The sequence below is a fragment of the Biomphalaria glabrata genome, chromosome 2 (assembly GCF_947242115.1).
Source record: "Biomphalaria glabrata chromosome 2, xgBioGlab47.1, whole genome shotgun sequence".
NCBI lineage: Eukaryota > Metazoa > Mollusca > Gastropoda > Planorbidae > Biomphalaria > Biomphalaria glabrata.
This window is the reverse complement of record NC_074712.1, coordinates 64,105,108-64,126,191: the sequence shown is the minus strand read 5'-3', so window position 1 is coordinate 64,126,191 and position 21,084 is coordinate 64,105,108. Positions and strand designations below refer to the sequence as shown.

The 21,084-nt window shown below is 36.0% G+C and overlaps 1 protein-coding gene across 2 annotated transcripts; it reads right to left on the bottom strand.

Annotated features, from left to right (window-relative positions):
* Positions 1–344: 344 nt before the first annotated feature.
* Positions 345–20,753, bottom strand: LOC106066930 (uncharacterized). 2 transcript variants are annotated; one of them, XM_013226029.2, is made up of 5 exons: positions 20,510–20,753; positions 10,659–10,760; positions 10,323–10,455; positions 8,964–9,497; positions 345–6,556 (listed from the first exon to the last, which is right to left on the bottom strand). In XM_013226029.2, the coding sequence occupies exons 2-5, from the start codon at positions 10,683–10,685 to the stop codon at positions 5,607–5,609; spliced, it is 1,644 nt and encodes a 547-aa protein (XP_013081483.2). In that variant the 5' UTR covers positions 10,686–10,760; positions 20,510–20,753; the 3' UTR covers positions 345–5,606. The 2 variants fall into 2 exon arrangements, with proteins under 2 accessions (XP_013081483.2, XP_055877918.1); XM_056021943.1 differs by lacking the exon at positions 20,510–20,753 and adding an exon at positions 11,143–11,669.
* Positions 20,754–21,084: the final 331 nt, after the last annotated feature.

Below are 21,084 nucleotides of genomic sequence, written 5' to 3'. Positions count from 1 at the left end.
GATAATTCCTGAATGTCATGCCTACTTACTGAAGTTTGTGGTGTGTTTGTAACTTCATGTGGCTGAGAAGTTCTTTTTTTTCCTCTAAAAAACAAACTAAAAAAAAAATAGGCTGAGGAATTCTGATGTAAATTTAAGTAGGGATTGATATAGGATTATGCAAATGTCCCTCGAGATAATTACCATAAATGAAACAATTTCCTTAACGTTGCTGTATTTTTTTCATTATGGGTCAACATTTGTTTGAATATATTAGTAATAGAAGCAGAAATATTAGTCTAATTAAATATATTTAAAACATCAAATCAAAACACTTCTTTGTATTAATACACCAAGGTTTATTCGAAAATGATAAACCAAAATAATAATAATAATTGCCATTATAAAATATATTTAATATATGTATAGGGGTATGCGACATGCTGATATACCATTGGAAATAGTCTAAATGCTAGTCATGGTCAACTTAGAAGAAAGAAAAAAAAAATCCCCCCAAAAGTTTTGATTTTTAATACGCGGTACACAAAGTAATATACTGCGTTTGCACTTTAATATCAGAACTTTTAATATGGTAAAAAAAGATGGTACATTACAAGTAAACATATCAATTGGTCTATTGACTATTTAAAATTTCAATCAAAAAGTCCGCGTGTTGCAAGGTCATTCCTCGTCAACTAGAAGTAGGCCTACATAGCAGACGATGTATCAAGCTTTGTGTGTGGTGTGTGTATGTATGTCTGAACTATGTCTGTCATTATTTGTTTTTTTGTAATTTTTTTTAAAAGTTTTTTTTGTTGTATTTGCAACCTTATGGTTCTAGTTGTAATGCTGATGGTGGGACAACTGTAGTAAAACTGAATTTCTCTTGGTTTGGACCAAATAAAATTATCTTAATTTCTCTTGGTTTGGACCAAATAAAATTATCTTAGGATTGCAGACACAAAAAGCTAGTGCGAAAAAAAAATGAGCTTCAAGATTATGGTGGAGATTAGCAATGCCTTCATCTAGTGCAAGTTTATTGTCTATAATCTACATCAGTGATGCCCAAAATACGGCCCGCGGGCCAGATCTGGCCCGCGACATGGTTCCATCCGGCCCGACAGCACAAAGTGTAGAAATCCTCCTTCTAAACAAAACAAAAAAAAAGGTTGAAAAAAAATGTATCTTTACCTACTTTTGGGCCATCACTTTTGCGATGACGGCTTGGTATCATGATTTAACATTGTGAGTTTATGAAATTGGACTCTGAATGCAGAATCTACCAGGAAAGTGAACATATCTTTACTTTTTTTTGTTGAACATGGTAATAAGCCAACATATTTATTTTATATAGAAAATGTGGCTGTATAATAAGACAACAACATGGCATTCTTGGTTTGAGTCGCGAATGAAAGTTTGTTAAACTACGCTAGAGGTTGGAGGATCCATGGGAATATTTACCTAAAAGAGACCACAAAATGAGTCGGTGGTAAAGGTGCCGACACTGTTGCTCACATTTTAAGTAGCGAAACGAAAATGTTTTATCATGTATAAAAAAAATATAATTGTCCAATAACCTGTTTTTCTACTAAAATAGTTTCAGAACAATTTCATTTCGTTTTTGTAACTTCGCTCGTGTGGCCCGCGAGACAAGTGTTGGAAATTAAAAGGCCCGCGGGTCGAATTAGGTTGGGCATCACTGATCTACATCATATAGAAGTTTTAGAATCTATACAAACCTATTAGTTGTTTTTGTTTTTACTGTCATTAAAGTTTGGGTTGTTTTGAGACATAAGTGTAGTTCGAAATATGAGATTTGTACAAAAGATTACATTTCATGAAGCTGAAAGTGCTATTGAAAATCTCCTTTCACCGTCGCCTGTCTCTCTGTGACCTTTCACGTCTCGAGAGATAATTCTTTCCCTTTGCAACTTCTCATGTGACTGAAGAGGCCACCAGTCTTTGATACACAACTGTGGTCACAGGTTGGGCATGTGTAATCACCAGACGATGTCGCACTTCTTTCTACTTCCGGTGTTGCACTTTCACCCTTCTTTCTACTTCCGGTGTGTATAGCATCTGCCATCCAGGACACTTCCTTTATGCTCGCTCTCCGTGTGGAACTATCATTTGCCTCTTTTTTTTCAAACTGCTAGTGTCGATTTTGAAGAGTTTCATTTCGCGTTTGCTTACACCAGTCTAACTTAAAAGTGGACGGCTCTCCTGCCTTCGATGAGATCACCATACATAATGTCTTATGGAGTCCATGGTGCTGCATTCTGTGACCAACGCCTGTATTATGTCAAAAACAGGCCGAGACTTTGCTATTCAGAGCGCGAATCTTTCTGTCCTTATAATTCAATGTGTAAACTTTTAGAAAAAAAAAATGATACTATATAAATATGTATATTCTTAGGCGCAACACCTAAGTAGTCATACGAAAGCGTGCATATAAAAAAAAATTAAGCATTCATATTGTTAACCCATGTATAATTTTCAAGATTCAATAGGCAATAACCTATAATAATAGGATAATAGGAATAATAATAATAGGAAATAATAGGAAAATTACAATAGTAATTACAATTACAATCCGCTAGTATCTATTACAATAGTAACCTACAATCCGCTAGTATCTATTACAATAGTACCCTACAATCCGCTAGTATCTATTACAATAGTAACCTACAATCCACTAGTATCTATTACAATAGTAACCTACAATCCACTAGTATCTATTACAATAGTAACCTACAATCCACTAGTATCTATTACAATAGTAACCTACAATCCGCTAGTATCTATTACAATAGTACCCTACAATCCGCTAGTATCTATTACAATAGTAACCTACAATCCACTAGTATCTATTACAATAGTAACCTACAATCCGCTAGTATCTATTACAATAGTACCCTACAATCCGCTAGTATCTATTACAATAGTAACCTACAATCCACTAGTATCTATTACAATAGTAACCTACAATCCACTAGTATCTATTACAATAGTAACCTACAATCCACTAGTATCTATTACAATAGTAACCTACAATCCACTAGTATCTATTACAATAGTAACCTACAATCCGCTAGTATCTATTACAATAGTACCCTACAATCCGCTAGTATCTATTACAATAGTAACCTACAATCCACTAGTATCTATTACAATAGTAACCTACAATCCGCTAGTATCTATTACAATAGTACCCTACAATCCACTAGTATCTATTACAATAGTAACCTACAATCCACTAGTATCTATTACAATAGTAACCTACAATCCGCTAGTATCTATTACAATAGTAACCTACAATCCACTAGTATCTATTACAATAGTATCCTACAATACGCTCGTATCTATTAGAATAGTAACCTACAATCCACTAGTATCTATTACAATAGTACCCTACAATCCGCTAGTATCTATTACAATAGTATCCTACAATCCGCTCGTATCTATTACAATAGTAACCTACAATCCACTAGTATCTATTACAATAGTATCCTACAATCCGCTCGTATCTATTACAATAGTAACCTACAATCCACTAGTATCTATTACAATAGTACCCTACAATCCGATAGTATCTATTACAATAGTATCCTACAATCCACTAGTATCTATTACAATAGTATCCTACAATCCGCTCGTATCTATTACAATAGTAACCTACAATCCACTAGTATCTATTACAATAGTATCCTACAATCCGCTCGTATCTATTACAATAGTAACCTACAATCCACTAGTATCTATTACAATAGTAACCTACAATCCGCTCGTATCTATTACAATAGTAACCTACAATCCACTAGTATCTATTACAATAGTACCCTACAATCCGATAGTATCTATTACAATAGTATCCTACAATCCACTAGTATCTATTACAATAGTATCCTACAATCCGCTCGTATCTATTACAATAGTAACCTACAATCCACTAGTATCTATTACAATAGTAACCTACAATCCGCTCGTATCTATTACAATAGTAACCTACAATCCACTAGTATCTATTACAATAGTACCCTACAATCCGATAGTATCTATTACAATAGTATCCTACAATCCACTAGTATCTATTACAATAGTATCCTACAATCCGCTCGTATCTATTACAATAGTAACCTACAATCCACTAGTATCTATTACAATAGTATCCTACAATCCGCTCGTATCTATTACAATAGTAACCTACAATCCACTAGTATCTATTACAATAGTAACCTACAATCCACTAGTATCTATTACAATAGTAACCTACAATCCACTAGGATCTATTACAATAGTAACCTATCCAAGAGTGGCAGTGCACATCGTAATGTGTAAGGAAAAAAAAAAGGTGTTACACAATTTTTTTGGGCTCTCTCATAATGCATTGAAAAACAAGAGGTTATAGATGTGTAAATAATATTGAGTCATTTTATACTTCAGGGAATAATATAAGTATTATAATTGCTACAAACGTTATTTGAGTTCAAAATAAACGATGAACGATAAAAATTGCCACTTATAAAGCCAACGAAACGAAACACTAGTAACGTTGGAACGCTACACCAAAGGGCTGGACTTTTGGCAGTGCAAGAGTGTACGGCCCTTTTATATCCTCAATCTTAAAGAGGGCCTTCACATTTCAAAAATATATAATAAAATAAAATGTGCCTTTTAAAATATAAGAAACTATAATGTAAGAAAATGTAATTTAAGAAAATATAACATTAGAAAATAAGAGAAGCTAACACAAGTTCTCTATATCTTTCTTTACCAATATAACATTCTTTTAGATGTATTCATACTATCAAAAGCATGTTGTCTAATTTTTCATTTTTTAAAATTTTTTTTAATTGTCTCCCTTTTAATTTGTTTCATTCTCTACTTATTATTACTTTTGATTTTTTTTCAATATCAAGTTGTTTCACTATCGACCTGTTTCACTATTAAGCTGTTTCACTATTAAGTTGTTTTAAAATCATGTTGTTTCACTATTAACATGTATCACTAAAATTGTTTCACTATTACGTTGTATCACTATTAAATTTTTCACTATCAAACTAATTCATTATTGCGTTGTTTCACTATTAGATTGTTTCAATTCACGGTTTGTCACTATTAAGTTGCTTTGCTATCAAGTTGTTTGAACATAAAGCTGTTTCGCTAACTAGTTGTTGCAATATCAAGCTTTTATACTATCAAGCTATTTTGCAATCAAGTTATTTCAAAATCAAGCTGTTTTGCTATAACATAGTTTCAGCATCAAGTTGTTTCACTATTAAGTTGTTTTAAGATAATGTTGTTTCACTATTAAGCTGTATCACTAATCACTATTATATTGTTTCACTATCAAGCTAATTCATTATTACTTTGTTTCACTATCAAATTGTTTCAATATCAGGCCGTTTAATTATCAAGTTGCTTTGCTATCAAGTTGTTTGAATAATAAGTAGTTTCGCTATCTAGTTGTTTCTCTGTCTATATGTTTTGCTGTCAAGTTGTTTCACTATGAAATTGTTTTACTTTGAAGTTGTTTCAATATCATTTTTTTTTTCGCTATCACTACTGAATCTTGATATTAGCCAATCCCAGTGTAATGACCTCTGAAATCCTAATCATCTCTTGCTTCACAAGTATCGACCGAGCCCACTATAATTACCGCTGGGGCCGGTTCCACTGTGAACATGTTGATCCCGCCACCACCAATTGGAGCCTACAACATGAACTGGGGCTCCGCTGCTCCCCGGACAGGTACACGTCGTGTACACAAATCTATTGTAACACTGACCTACCAGCTTTTGCTCCGTCCAACGACCGATACTGATCTGTTTGGTACTCCCATGAGGATGGGACACGATAAAGGTCAGTCGTTCTGCTTCGCTGGATTCCTTGTACTGGTTGTAGACTTTCACCCACAGGCGGTCGAAACTTTTCCAAACCCTTTCTAGTTTTTCTCCGAGCTGTACGTCGCATGTCACGCATTCCAGGACCGAGAAATCCCTTTCTACGTCTGAATGAATGACGCTGACTTTGTCGATGGTCACCCTGGAGCTTGAATCACTGTCGTAAAACAAAGTGAGAGTGGCGTGCCTGGCTTCGGCGTCGTCGTAGACCACGTGGGCGGCTGTTTCGACGTTGAATTCCCACCAGACGTTGCTAGGCGTTTCTGAGCGCTGGCATGCCGTGCACCAGCAACGTGTGTGGTGCTCGCTGTGCTTGCCCAAGTTCTTGTGACTGTTTCCGTTGAGAAACTTGAACACTTGTCTCATGGTGCCTGTCCCCAGCCGGAAGTTGGTGCCGCCTTTTTTGTCAGCACGAGGGAATATCCTTTTACTGACCGGTGTGACATCAGGCCTGTCTGGACTTATCTTACGGACTTCTACTCTGACTGTCAGGTCAGCCTGACTTTTGATGAAGTCAAAAAGATCCTGATTGCGATAGTGTTCAGGAAGATGATTTTTTTCGAATCTTTCAGTGGGTATGAACTGTGTATGGCCTGGACACTTCACACAATCGCTCCAGTGTTTGTGCAGATCGAATTCTTCACCATCTTCTGGCATAAAGTCTTCATAAATGCCTGCAAGAATTAAAACAAATTTTCCATTTATATCAATTATATTTATGATGTAAAGGGAAGTAATAAAAATAAATCAGTGTTCCAAAATTGTGCAGATGATTCACTCCCTTTTTGAATATACACGAATTTGTAATGAACACATACCAATGAATAATGTCGCGAAAACAAAAATAATTAAAAGTCAAGGGATTAGCTGGTGGCACGCTTATAAGGATACAAAACGGTGAAAGAGAAGCTCTCCAAGGCAAAAGATAGAGATAAATAGAAAAAGACGGTCAACAAATCTTGTCTAACAGACTAATGAATAGGTGAAGGATGAAAAAGTTGGAAATGTTTACGGAACAAAAAAAGACCCATTCTGTTGTTCTTTATGTGCGAAAACGTATCAAGAAAGGACAAATATCAAGTGAAATACTGATGTTGAGTTGTTTATTATATCAAGTGAAATACTGATGTTGAGTTGTTTATTATATCAAGTGAAATACTGATGTTGAGTTGTTTATTATATCAAGTGAAATACTGATGTTGAGTTGTTTATTATATCAAGTGAAATACTGATGTTGAGTTGTTTATTATATCAAGTGAAATACTGATGTTGAGTTGTTTATTATATCAAGTGAAATACTGATGTTGAGTTGTTTATTATATCAAGTGAAATACTGATGTTGAGTTGTTTATTATATCAAGTGAAATACTGATGTTGAGTTGTTTATTATATCAAGTGAAATACTGATGTTGAGTTGTTTATTATATCAAGTGAAATACTGATGTTGAGTTGTTTATTATATCAAGTGAAATACTGATGTTGAGTTGTTTATTATATCAAGTGAAATACTGATGTTGAGTTGTTTATTATATCAAGTGAAATACTGATGTTGAGTTGTTTATTATATCAAGTGAAATACTGATGTTGAGTTGTTTATTATATCAAGTGAAATACTGATGTTGAGTTGTTTATTATATCAAGTGAAATACTGATGTTGAGTTGTTTATTATATCAAGTGAAATACTGATGTTGAGTTGTTTATTATATCAAGTGAAATACTGATGTTGAGTTGTTTATTATATCAAGTGAAATACTGATGTTGAGTTGTTTAATTACTTTCAGCTGCATTAATACATTTCAGCCGGTTTCTTGTCCTCCTATAATTAACCTACTCATGGCAGGAAAAAAAGCTGAATGTCTTCCACCTCCGATGCCTAAGGCGGATCTTTAAAATAAGGTGGCAAGATAAGATAACCAATGAGGAAGTGCTACGAAGAGCAGGGTGTCAGGACATCCGCTCTGTTATTAGCAGCAGACGCCTTGGCTGGCTTGGCCACGTTCGTAGAATGCCAGTAGGTCGACTTCCACAGGACATCCTGTATGGCGATCTAATAGAAGGCAGGAGAGCCGCTGGTCGCCCACTTTTACGTTATACGGATGAATGCAAACGCGACATGAAGCTCTTCAAAATCGACACTGGCAACTGGGAAGAGGTGGCACATGGAGAGAGAGCATAAAGGAAGGGTCACAGATTGCAGACGTCATACACAACAGAAGCAGAAAGAAGGGTGAAAATGCAACGGCGCCTGGTGATTATATATGCCCAACCTGCGATCGCAGTTGTGTATCAAGGATTGGCCTCTTTAGTCACACAAGAAGTTGCAAAGGGAAAAGATCGTCTTTCGAGACGTAAAATGCCACAGATAATTAACACGAGCTTATTTTGTGTTAATTGTTTGTCTTTTTTAGTTTGTTATGTATCTGATAAGGGCCTCGCAGCCCATACATCCTATGTTTTTACTTGTAACGGCAGGGGTTACCTATACGTATGTTTAACAGTCTAGGACAGGGTAAAATGGAAGTGATCGAAAGAAGAATCAAAGATCTCTAACCGCATTGATAGTTTTAAAAACATTATTGTATTATATTCGTTGGATCGAGACCTATCCTTATGGTACAGTAGGTCTGAATATAATACAATAATGTTTTTAACACTATAAATGCGGTTCTATAGTCTATGGTCTGAACAAATGCATTTGGCGTGGCAACAAGCTACTGGTCTTCACTGACCACAAGTAACCCCGTTACAGGTCTGTGTTCAGGTTGGATGTGGCAAAATATAAAGATCACATCTAGGGCTTAGTAGCAACGTGAAATACTGCGCGTAAACTACGCACTCAAAGAAAAAATTTGTTAAATGTGGTTAGAAACACTTCGCTATCTTCTTATCTTATAAATTAAAGACGTTACTTCAAAAACGAAGATAATTACGTCCAACGCATTTATTGTGTCAATCTTGTCATGCATGTTAATCAATGACTTAAACTCTGCTAAGCCGTTGGTATTCCTGGCTGATTCAGGCAACCCATTCCATGCTACTATTGATAACGTTCTCAAGATTAATATTTCAAATGTACTAACCTGATTGGTCAATGATCACTTCGGAGCTTGAATCACTGTCGTTAAATGGAGTGAGAGTGGTGTGCCTTGCCACAATGTCGTCATAGACCACGTGATCGGCTTTGACCACACTGAATTCCCAGCAGACGTTTCGCGATGTTTCTGAGCGTTGACATATTAAACACCTACAATGTGTGCGATGTTTTCGGTGTTCACCAAAGTGTTTAAGGCTGTTTCTAGTCATAAACTTCAACACTTGTCTCATGGCTCCTGTCCCCAGCCGGAAGTTGATGCTACCTTTTTTATAAGCACGAGAGAATATTCTTTTGCTGACCAATGTGACATCAAACCTGTCCGGACGTATCTTCCGTACTTCTACTCTGATTGACAGGTCAGCTCGACGTTTGATGAAGTGAAAAAGATCAAGAAGCTGATTAGTTTTTAATCTTTCATTGGGTTTGGACTGTGTATGGCCTGGACACTTCACACAATCGCTCCAGTGTTTGTGCAGGTCGAATTCTTCACCATCTTCTGGGATAAAATCTTCATAACTGCCTGCAAGAGTTTTTAAAAAGAGTAACTTTTAGGTATCAATGTTCTTTATGGTGTGAAGGGAAGTAATCAAAATAAATCAATGATTCAAAGTTATGTAGATGATTTACTCCCCTTTTTCATTATACACGAATTTGTAATTAAAGTGTTACTACAAATAGTGGCGTAGACACTACGCAGTCCAACAGTCTAGGACAGGCTGAAATCAAGGAAATCGAAAGAAAGATTTAAAAAATCTATAACCGCAGTTATAGTTTTAAAAACGGCATTGTTTGCGTTGGGTGTGGCAAAATATATAGGACATAGATAGGGCTGCGTAGCCAGGTAAGCCAGGTGATAAGGTGAAATACTGAACGTAATCTACGACTCAAATAAAAAGCCTTTTTTTTTTTCTTTTCTTTTCTTTTTTTTTTTTCCTTCTTTTTTTTTAGGATACCTCAGCTTTTTAGCTTTTGACTTCAGTTGTCAAGCTGTTTACATCCTAGGAATCTATTATTATTACGTGTAGTTAAAAAAAGGTTAAAACGAAAGTGGCCTTATAGAATGAAACGCACATTAGAAACACTTTGTTATTATCGATAATGTGCTCATGACTTATATTACGTTCAAAATTATGAATGGACCTCATTCACCAATCGTAAACAAACAACATTTAGCCACGTGGTGCTCTATCTCTTCTATATAATTTACGATCTCATGTTTAATTCATGATGGTTGTCACGTGACAGTTTATTTCGTTGTTTTATCAATAAGATCACGTGACTAAATGTTGTTTGTTTACGATTGGTGAATGAGGTCCATTCTACAAGTTGGAAAAAATGTACTTACCCAATTGGTGGTATGTCATATCTCTGGTAATAGACAAAAATGAGGCTGAATCGCTTATACTGGACAGAGGTGAGTCTGAATTGCTTGTAGTAGGAAGAGCTTCGTAGGTATTGTTATGGTCTACATACTTAACCTATGATTAAAAAAATGGTCAAATAGCATTGTGAACTGTATTGTTCTTATTTGTGGTAGTGCGCGTGGACTAAATTCCCACCTGACTACTCGAGTTTGAGATTTTTTATGAGTAATCAAAATATGCATAGCAATAGCATATTTTTTTTTTTAAATAAGTCATCTCACATAATTATAGTTAGAAAAAAAAGTGCAATTACTTACCATGGTTTTATTATTTTTTATATGCATTGGCTTTCACGTGAACAGAGTCACGTGATCAGACATCAGGGAATAGCTCGAAACATCATGATGTTATCAACAAACCTGTGAAAGATAAATTATATAGGTAAGTGAGAATGCATAGATGATTACATAAATAAAAGATTTGTATTTCTGGTGTTAATACGAACTTCTCTTAGACCAATATCTCAAAACACAATTTTTAAAGATTACAATTTTTGGACCATATACATCCACCTACATTTGTGTTAATCTCAACCAATGTTCAAGCTTGCTGTGGTGTTTTATTCAAAGCAGTCTAAAAGTTAAGGATATAAGAGTATGGTCTTCATATTTTACCGACCATTTAATTCTTTTTTTGGAAAAAAAATGTGTTGTTTTTTTGGCTCATTAAATTTGCATATTTTAACAAAAGTAACTGTAAAACTATTTGCTATTAGACCACATGTCACATCAAAACACAGACCACATATAAAGTTTGGTGAGTGAGGAAAGAAGAGTTTGACTCGTCCGACTGGCTCTTCAGCAGACGTTTCAATGACGCCTGTGGGGTCGATTCAGCTTCAGTTATAATAGACATATGTAGATCTATGCTTCGCGTTTTGTGTGTTATTGTGTCAGGCAGTTTCTTTTTTTTTTTTTTTAAATCTCAAACCGGTTTTGACTTTGTATTTTTTGACTGGTAAAATTCAAGTCGTCTCTCGTTTAATTTTAGACTGATGGGTGTGGCACATGTGACGTAGGACTGACGTGGGAAGGTTCTAAAAAGGCGATTTCAAAATAAAGAACTTAATGAATGGATAAGAAAGCTACTTAAAATAATAATAATAATTTTATTTATAAAGCGCTGTTAACAAACAAAATGTAGGCTCAAGGCACTGTAATAACATTACAAACACAAACACGACAACTAAAATCAAAAACTAATCTAAAAAAAGTTTTAAACAAGTAGGTCTTAATGTTCTTCTTAAAAGTGATATAGCATGTTGTCTGTCTGAGATCAATGGGGAGTGAAATATTTATTAACGAAACAATGTACAAATGTAACTATTTATTAACGAAACAATGTACAAATGTAACTATTTATTAACGAAACGATGTACAAACAATGGTTTACGAATATTAACATAGTTTTCAATGTTACTGTGCCCGGAAGACAAATCTAACATTCATTTTACTGAATTTTCTTAGATTTCTTTCCAGAAATGTCAGTGCTGGCTTAACTTTTTCGCAGACTAAGTAGTCCCCTAACACCAGACTAAAAAGAAAACAAGAAGATATTAAACAAGGTTACAAAAGACAGTTTGTGTGGAAACACAAACTCAAAATCGGCCCCCGAAGTGGTCCACCCAGGCAGGCTTCAATATTTTCAGAAAGAACATCCGAATGAAATTATATCAAAGACAAATGATAGATAAGAATGGAGAAAGAAGGTTAACGGATCTTGTGTAGTGCCCCAACGGTCCCGCAGATCAAGGGATAGGTGAAAGTGAATGTAAAGTTAGATGTGAACCTGGCCTAATTGGTTCCCCTTTCAGACCTTGTGGTCTATACGGCAGATGATGTAAAGTTCATCTGTTTTTGTGGCCTACGGTTAACGAGGGTGTCATGTAGATAGCACAACGACCAACCGCATTTGCTTTTCCAGAACTAATGTCAGGTACCCATTAGAGCTGAGTGGACTCAGAGGCGCCCAAAGTTGAAAATCCGTCTTCACCAGGATTCGAACCCGGAACCCCCGGTTCGGAAGCCAAGCGCTTTACCGCTCAGTCGTCGCGCCACTCTTGGCCCAACTGATGTCTTATTAAGTTTACAAGATTAATATTCGTTTTAAATTAGGTCTAGTTTATAATTATATAATTAGTTTTTTCTCTTAAAAAAAATGCTTGCACAACTGATTTTAAAAATTAGATTTTTCGCTTTCAGAAAAAAAAAAAGTAGCCGTTGCATCAGAACTTTGAATGGTCTAAAATATTGTGATGTCGGATTTTCAATATCTTTTCTAGTTTACGAGATCTAAACGGGACGGACGGACAGACATTTCGCACAAAACTAATAGCGTCTTTTCCCCTTTCGGGGGCCGCTAAAAATACTTTTTAAAAAAGCTTGGATCAGTCATGTAATTAAATTTGTAATAGATCTAGAGTTCTAGACTAACAATAAAAAAACAAAAGTATTTCAAAAAAATTGGGGGGGGGGGGGGGGGGAATGAGCTGAATTCGAACTCACGGCTCAAGCCTTTTCAAGCTTCTCTAGCCAACGCGGTAACCACTCTGCTAGTGGAGAACTTGTGAACATGGAAGATTGTAGAGTTATCTATTGTGTCTATAATCTCGTCTTATTTTTCCTGTTGCGTTCACTACGACTCAGACCACGACATAGAAAGGGGCAGAATTTAAGTCATTAGTTAACTTACATGACTAGATGCATGACACGTAGGACGTAATCATCTTCTTTTTTTTTTTTTTTTTTTTTTTTTTGAAGTAACGTCTGTATTTTATAAGATAAGATACCACTTCAGTCAATTACAATTTCTTTTCCTTGTCCGAGATACCGACCCAAATAATTAATTACCAACAGTTAATTAACTAATTGTTTAATTTTTGTTCATTGATTCTTGTGTTGTCAGGTAAAAGAAATAAATGTCTAAAATTTTCAGCTGGATCCGAGATTGGCGTGTGGGGTAGAAATAACGTGTACGAACATTTGACCAAACAGACAGACAATGGCTTTATAATCTTTGTAATAATAAATTTAAAACAGATGTTAAAATATTATTTTTTTTTTTTAATTTTTTTTTTTTTTTTAGTTTTTTTTTTTTAGTTTTTTTTTTATAGTTTTCTTTTTTTTTTTTAGTTTTTTTTTTTATAGTTTTTTTTTTATAGTTTTTTTTTATAGTTTTTTTTTTTAGTTTTTTTTTTTATAGTTTTCTTTTTTTTTTTAGTTTTTTTTTTTTTTAGTTTTTTTTTTATAGTTTTTTTTTATAGTTTTTTTTTTATAGTTTTTTTTTATTTTAGTTTTTTTTTTAATAGTTTTTTTTTTTTTTTAGTTTTTTTTTTTTTTTTAGTTTTTTTTTTTTAATGGCTTTATAATCTTTGTAATAATAAAAAAATTTTTTAGTTTTTTTTGTCTGATTTTAAGTTTTGATACTTCGTCACTGGTAATACGTCGACATCTCTGGAGACAACAGCGGTTGAATCAAACAGAAGAGGTGTACGTACTTTAAGCATACACTTAATGCTATTGCTAAACGTATAATTTCCAGATTTTGTTTTTCCGCGAAATAAATATGTGAATTGGAGGCCCGGTGGCTGAGCGGTTAAGCGCTTGGCTTCTGAACAGGAGGTCCCGGTTTCGAATCCTAGTGTAGAATGGTATTTTTTTTATTTCGGGATCTTTGGGTGCCTCTGAATCCACCCATCTCTAATGGCATTAGTTGGGGAAAAGTAAAGGCTGTTGGTCGTTGTTCTGGCCACATGACACTCTTGTTAACCGTAGGCCACAGAAACAGATTAAATCATCTGCCCTATAGATCAGACGGTTTGAAAGGAGAACTTTACTTTTATAGAGAAATAACAAATTTTAATAAAATTATTGTTACAAATCTCACTATCCAGGCTCTCTGCAAACTGCACCATACACCACCAACTTAAAGAACTTGACAAGTCAGGGCTCCAAAATAACGTAAAGGTTTAATGTCCATACACACAGCCAATACTGTACAATTGGCAGCACGTAGAACAGTACAAATAGCTCTGCGATAACAAATATCTCTCCGATAACACCGTTCCGCCGTATCAAGTCTTGCACTGGCCTCTCCGTCTCGTTCCGGGCTTGCACTGGTTCAACAGTTCGGGACTGACTTCACACACTTGGGCTCGTTGTGTCGGACTCGATCACAGACCAAGATCAAGACGCCGTTCGTCTCAACTGTACTTGCCAGTACTCCGCACTGAACCGTCGTAATGCTCCGTACAGAACCACACCGTTGAACTGTGCTGTAGTCGACCGTGCTCTGAACTCCTGTCGTGAACCCGCTTTCTGAACCGTCTTGACTGCGACATCTTCGCTCTTTATATAGGGTCCCTACTGGCCTTCTAGAACCGGACAGAACGTCGCTCGACCATTCTGGGACGCTCCTGAGCTCTGTTCACGACGCCGATCCTACTCGAACCTTCATGTTGTTAACTCGTCTCGGCCGATCGTCGTAACTCGTCACGGTTGACCGCTCGTCTAGCGCTGGACTGGGGCGATTTGCGTCGGCTGACTACACTCACACCACTACCCCCATCTGTGCCACCACCAGGTTTATAACATTATAGATATTTTGTTCAAATGTTAAAATTGCCGAGACCTATGTATAATTTATATAGGTCTGTGCACACATTATTTTGAATATGCCACTTTGACTATTTGTCATTCAAGATTCTGACGCATATTTTGTCTGGGTTTTTTTTTTTTTAGTGCCATTCAAAGGGATGAAAGAACTTGTCTCCTCCAATAGTTTTGAATAGTTTCATTGAGCGCGAAGCTTTTGTATTGCACACAAGAACAACTACATCTCGTACCTGAAAAAAAAAACTTAGCCGGCACAGTTACCAGATAAGGTCAACAGTTGAAGGTTCTTTTAAGTTAAATGGAAAAAAAAATTCCAAGTAGCTTATCGTTACAGTAATTTGACTAGCCGAAATTTAAGCTTATTGTAGCTTACCGCCGTGTGACTGAAAGCTGAAACACAGTGGTTCTTAAACTTTTTTAGACCCGGTGACCCCCTTTATATTGTGAAAGCTTATCCACGAACCAGGGGAGGACTGGGTGTCAAAATCGGCCCCCTGTTATTTCTCACAATCAGGCCCAAAAATTCTCTACAATTAGGCCCATAAATTCTCTACACTCAGGCCCTTAAATTGCATATCATAAGATGGACATCCAATTATAAGCATACCTGTCCACAAAATCATAATGTTAAGTTTGAGTATTGATACCTGTACACAGGCATAGAGTGAGCTCTATATTTTTTATAAGCATCATATTGCTTTTTATCGCTCAGTGAGTAGCCCACTATTATTAGCTCTGTCTACGGATGTATGGTAGTAGGCTATTACATTACTTCGGAGACTTTGTTAGATTAAAGTAGCATTACACTGTGGTGAGATTTCTTTTAAACACGACGCACAGAGGGCCCCTTCTATAAAATAAAAAAAAATTTAAAACATAGTGGTATCTCCACCGGGGCCCACACGCCATTAGCCCTAACGCCCATATAGCCAGTCCGCCCCTGCCACGAACCCCTAGGTTAAAAAGCTAAGTAATGCATAGTATATAAATTGCAAAGGTATAATCAATAACGCCTGTTGTTATTCAGCGTGTTTGTTGTGGGCTCGATGCTGCAATTGTTTTTGTTGCTATTTTTCTTGTTGTTAAACGTGGGTTGTTTTTTTTCGCTTTTTTTCACAATTCCTCTATTCAGTTTGCAAATTCATGGACTCAAAAAAAAAAAACTTGGTTGAAAAATTACTTAAAAATAAATTGTAATTATTTTAAGTAATTTTGTAGACATATGTTGTTGTTTTTTATGTATAAAAATTTTGGCCAGTGACTTAAATGTCTCTATTAGATTGACACATTAAGTTTTAAAAAAACTTTAAAATTACAGACTTTCCTTAAAAAGTGAAGATAATTACCACTCTAGGCCTAAATCTAAAACAGTGTTTCCCAAACCTTTTCCTTAATGGAACACTTCGCATATTCTGAGTATTTAGTAAACACTTTGCTTATTTTTTTTTAAAGAGAGATTAATTCACGTGGTGGCCTACTAGTCAATGATTCCAGTATTTCGTGGAACACCTACTGACTCCTCGCGAAACACAAATGTTCCGCCGAACACAGTTTGCGAAACACTGGTCTAAGCAAACATCTAATGCCAGAGTAAATAAAAAATTCATATAACTCTAAAGGACACTGTGAAATAAAACCCAGATCAACCCAGTCCCTAAATGAGCATCTTAGGTCACACGCTATAAATAAACTGTGGGAAAAAACTTGAGCGCTATAATTTACTTCCAACATTCTTACTGAATCCGTTGTCGCCAATTTGATGAATTTTTAGAAATGTTTAAAATCTTATCTTATCTTATGTAATACAGACGTTACTTCAAAAAAGAAAACAATGTAATATCTAAAGATAACAACAAAAACCTATGGTCATACATTAAGTCTAAGAAAATGGAAACAACAGGCAATTAAAAGATGAACATAACATAATACATAATGATATTGGCAAAAAAACAAACCCCATTTGGGCAGTTGTTTGAGACAAACATCTATAAAAAAGCTAACAAGATCCTCGAAAGAGATACAAGACACCGATAGCAAAGACAAACAGACACAAACACTCTTTTGTTCCCCTGGCAATCAAATCATTAAATAAGAACAATCTGGTATAAACTTTGTCACATGTAAATTATGAGTAAGTCTGGTGTGAATGTACATTTTGGTTTCTTATAGTTATAATGTTTTTTGTTTGGTGTAATGCACAAATTGTAAGACAAATTTCCTTACGGATAATAAAGATTATTATTATTATTATTATTATTATAATGAAACTAAAGCAAACATCCTAAACAAATACTTTGCATCAGCATTCTCAGCCCCAGGAGACAAAGACATATTACTTAATTTGAACCAAGTAGACAACATAGAAGATATAATAGTACAAGAAAATGGAATCCAAAAACTATTAGCCAACACCAAACCAAATAAAGCGTCTGGACCTGGCTAGCTCAGGCAACCCATTCCATGCTCTAATAGCAATAGGGAAGAAGGAGCATTTGTACAAATGTGTCCTAGCATATGGAACGAGGAATGTGCCTATTTAAGATAAACCTTAAGAAAAAAAAATTTGAAGTAAGACTAGCCTAACAATAAACATCGTTAGAAAGTTCTCCCGTGGCTTGGTAACAGATTTTATTATTAATTCTCTCCCTTCCATCAGAGTTCTTCTTTCCTGCCCTGCTATTAATAGGTCAGAATATGTAAATGTCATCTGTTTCTGTGGCCAACGGTTAACGAGGGGTTTATGTGTCCAGCACAAAGACCTACCGCCTTTATTTTCGCCAACTATTGTCAGGCACCCATTAGAGCTGGGTGGGCTCAGAGGCGCCCTAAAGATTCCGAAATTAAAAATATCAGCCTTCTCCTGGATTCGAACCCGATACCTCCAGTTCGGAAGCCAAGCCACTCATAGTTTTTTTTTTATTCTGCCACCACGCCTCCATCCAGCTTAAGGTTCTTATTTTTGGGGCAATAGATTATCTTATCTTATATAATACAGACGTTACTTCAAAAAAAGAAGATGATTACGTCCTACGCGTCATGCATTTAGTCATGCATATTAACCAATGGCTTAAATTCTGCCTAGTCACTGGTTTTCCTGGCTAGCTCAGGCAACCCATTCCATGCTCTAATAGCACTAGGGAAGAAGGAGTATTTGTACACATTTGTCCTAGCATATGGGACGAGGAATGTGCCTTTATCTTTGTGTCTTTCAGAGTATTTTATTAAATTTTGTTTTTGTATTTGAAGATTATGGTTCAGTGTTTTACGTATTATTGCTACTTTACTTTTAAGTCTTCTATCCTGAAGGCTTTCTAAATTTAGTGATTTTACTAAAGGTGTTACTCTAGTCAAATGTGAATATTCGTTTGTTATGAATCTCACTGCTCTATTGTGTCTGTTCCAGTTTCTTAATGTTTTCTTGAGTTGAGGGGTCCCAAACGGAGGATGCATATTCTATTATTGGCCTAACCAAGGTTAAATAACATTTTAGTTTTATGTTCTTATTTGATTTATAGAAATTTCTTTTAAATCAAATTAAAATTCATTAATGCTAATTTGTGAGTACATTTCAAAGCTGTTTTATTTCCAATGAAAAAAAAAACAACAAACATCAAAAGATTTGACATATGTTCAAATCTGGCTGTACAAAAATCGGACATTTATACATCTCATTTTACTCTGTTTAGCTATAGACATGTTTAGTTCTTTCAATTAAGTTTAATGAAGTCGAGAATGAATTCCTGTGAGTACGATGCAGAGGCGTCGTGGGGGGGGGGGGGGGGGGGGGGGGGGGGGGGGGGGGGGGGGGGGGGAGGGGTGTGTTGGGTGGGGTGGGGCAAGGGTCATGATGCCCCGAGCGCAACCATTAGGGGGTGGCACCACACTCAGACTATATTTCAATTTTCATGTTCATGGAAAATGGATGGGGGGCGCCAAAATGTACCTTGTCCCGGGCGCACGTTTTGCTCACTATGCCTCTGGTTCAATGTTAGGGAGTGTGTGTTTCTATGGTGACTGAAGGAAGAGGGTAGCGATTGGTTGTGAATGATGCAAGATAAACGCCATTGTCGTCAGCGGTCTTAGTTAGGACAGACGACTCCAGAACGCCAGACTGAAAAGACGTGTTTTTGTAGTGAGTTAGGTGTTGTTCAGAATACAAACTATATATATATAATTCTTTCTCTTCTTCCCTCAACAGTTTAAATGAGTAGGAAGGAGTAAAGGAAAGATCACTCTGCGGATAGTCCACGAGAAAACAAGAGGGGGAGGGGGAAACACGTAGACACAAAATAGCAGGGCAGGACAGTTGCAATATCACTCTTTTTTTTTTTATTTCTACCTCACGTAAAAAAAAAGGGGGAGGGGGAGTAGTCTACTCTTAGTAACTATCGAAGCGACAGAGCACGCTCAAGAGTTAGGACACAATGGAAAGATCACTCTTTTATTTTTGCAACTCGGACGGAGGGTTATCCCAGGTAATTTAAGAGTGAAAAAAAACAGACAATTTTCGTATGTATATTTGAGGAGATTGGTATGAATTTTCACAAGATTTTTAATAATTTCCGGATATTTTCAGGACTTTTTCGTATATTTTGTAATTTCAGGATATTTCCAGGACCTCCTGTTAAATCGACAGGAGGCCGCGGGAAATCTGTTTTAAGTTATAAAATGGTTTAATTTAATAAGTTATACACCTAAAATTAGCGCGGCTCCTATAAAAGTGCGGGGCCCACTGCGGTCGCATAGGTTGCAGTGGCCTAAGGTCGGCCCTGCAAAATAGTGACGTATGCTACGCCGCCGGTCGACTAGCTCTATATAATTACTAAAGTCTACTACATCTATTTCATCTCAAGTTAAATTTTTTTTTTCTATATTGTAATAAAAGTTATATTCAAAGTTGTATTATTCACAAAGAAGTTATTCAATTTATTTCAAGTTTTATAAGTTAAGACAGCGGTTTTGTGGTCTCCCAGCAGTTTGGTGATGCAAGTCAACGACCATCTTTAACATTCAACACCTAAAGAATCTTATCGTCAGAGCGCGAATACCAAGAGGCAGGTACCAGAGATCAGGCCTCATAAAATCTAGATACATTTATTTCTTCAACGTAATCAGATTGTCCGACTGGGTTTTGAACCCTGGACCTTCATCTTTCAATAATACCCTATGGTACTAGCTCCAGCTTCAGCTGGAGTAACCTGCCCAGTGTGCGGCCGAACATTCCGGGCTCACATAGGTCTCACCAGCCACACGAGGAGGCATAAAACCCCAGTGCAAAGCCCTCAGCCCTCTGAATGACAAATTGGTCATCATCGAACCACGATGGATGAATTATATATGGTACTAAACACAATCTTATTCACTAAATTAGATCTATTTTAAGACAGAATATGGTGGACATTATTTGCATTAAGAGTTAACTATTTTGATTATTATATTACTTTATCCACTGTGAAGCAAATAAAAAAAAAAGTATTACAAACTGGCAATCTTACCTTTAAAACAGCATATTGAGTCTAACAGTCTTACAGTCTAACAAGGATATAGTCCCTAGCGCACTCAAGCGTAAATTTTAAGGATACGCGGGGTTACACCAATTTCTTGTCCTCAAATTGTGACAAAGAGTCATGAGTCAGAGTCAGTAAACCATAATATGACGTATATAGACTCTGTGTAACCTACAGAAAATCCCACACTATGCTACTAACCTTATGATGATGCAAGTGTGTTGGGGTATTGCCCAAAGAAAAAAAAAAACAGCTTAGTTTTTTAGTCACTCAACCGTAAATTATGTTTAAATAATAACCAAATAACTACATTTTTCTATGTAGGCCTATTACAATTTATTTCAATGTACTTTTATGTCACATTAAAATAGCTACAAGATATTTGTATGGTACGGCTAAGTAGGACTCCTGTCTCAAAAGACAATGGTTGCGCCCGAGATGAATCACTGGTTTCAGTTTTATCTTAAGTCCGAGCATAAACTAGTCTCAGAGTGAACTCTTCACATGCAGCTGCCGAAGCGTTTACTTCCCTTTGTAATCCTTCTTTTGAATGGAAGGTAAGT

Excerpts from the sequence above, each read along its gene's own strand:
- LOC106066930 (XM_013226029.2), bottom strand. The coding sequence starts at position 10,685 with ATGCATATAAAAAATAATAAAACCATG. Across the intron at positions 10,456-10,658 it reads TAAAAAATAATAAAACCATG|GTTAAGTATGTAGACCATAA; the intron begins GTAAGTAATTGC and ends TTTTAATCATAG. Across the intron at positions 9,498-10,322 it reads TATGACATACCACCAATTGG|GCAGTTATGAAGATTTTATC; the intron begins GTAAGTACATTT and ends AAACTCTTGCAG.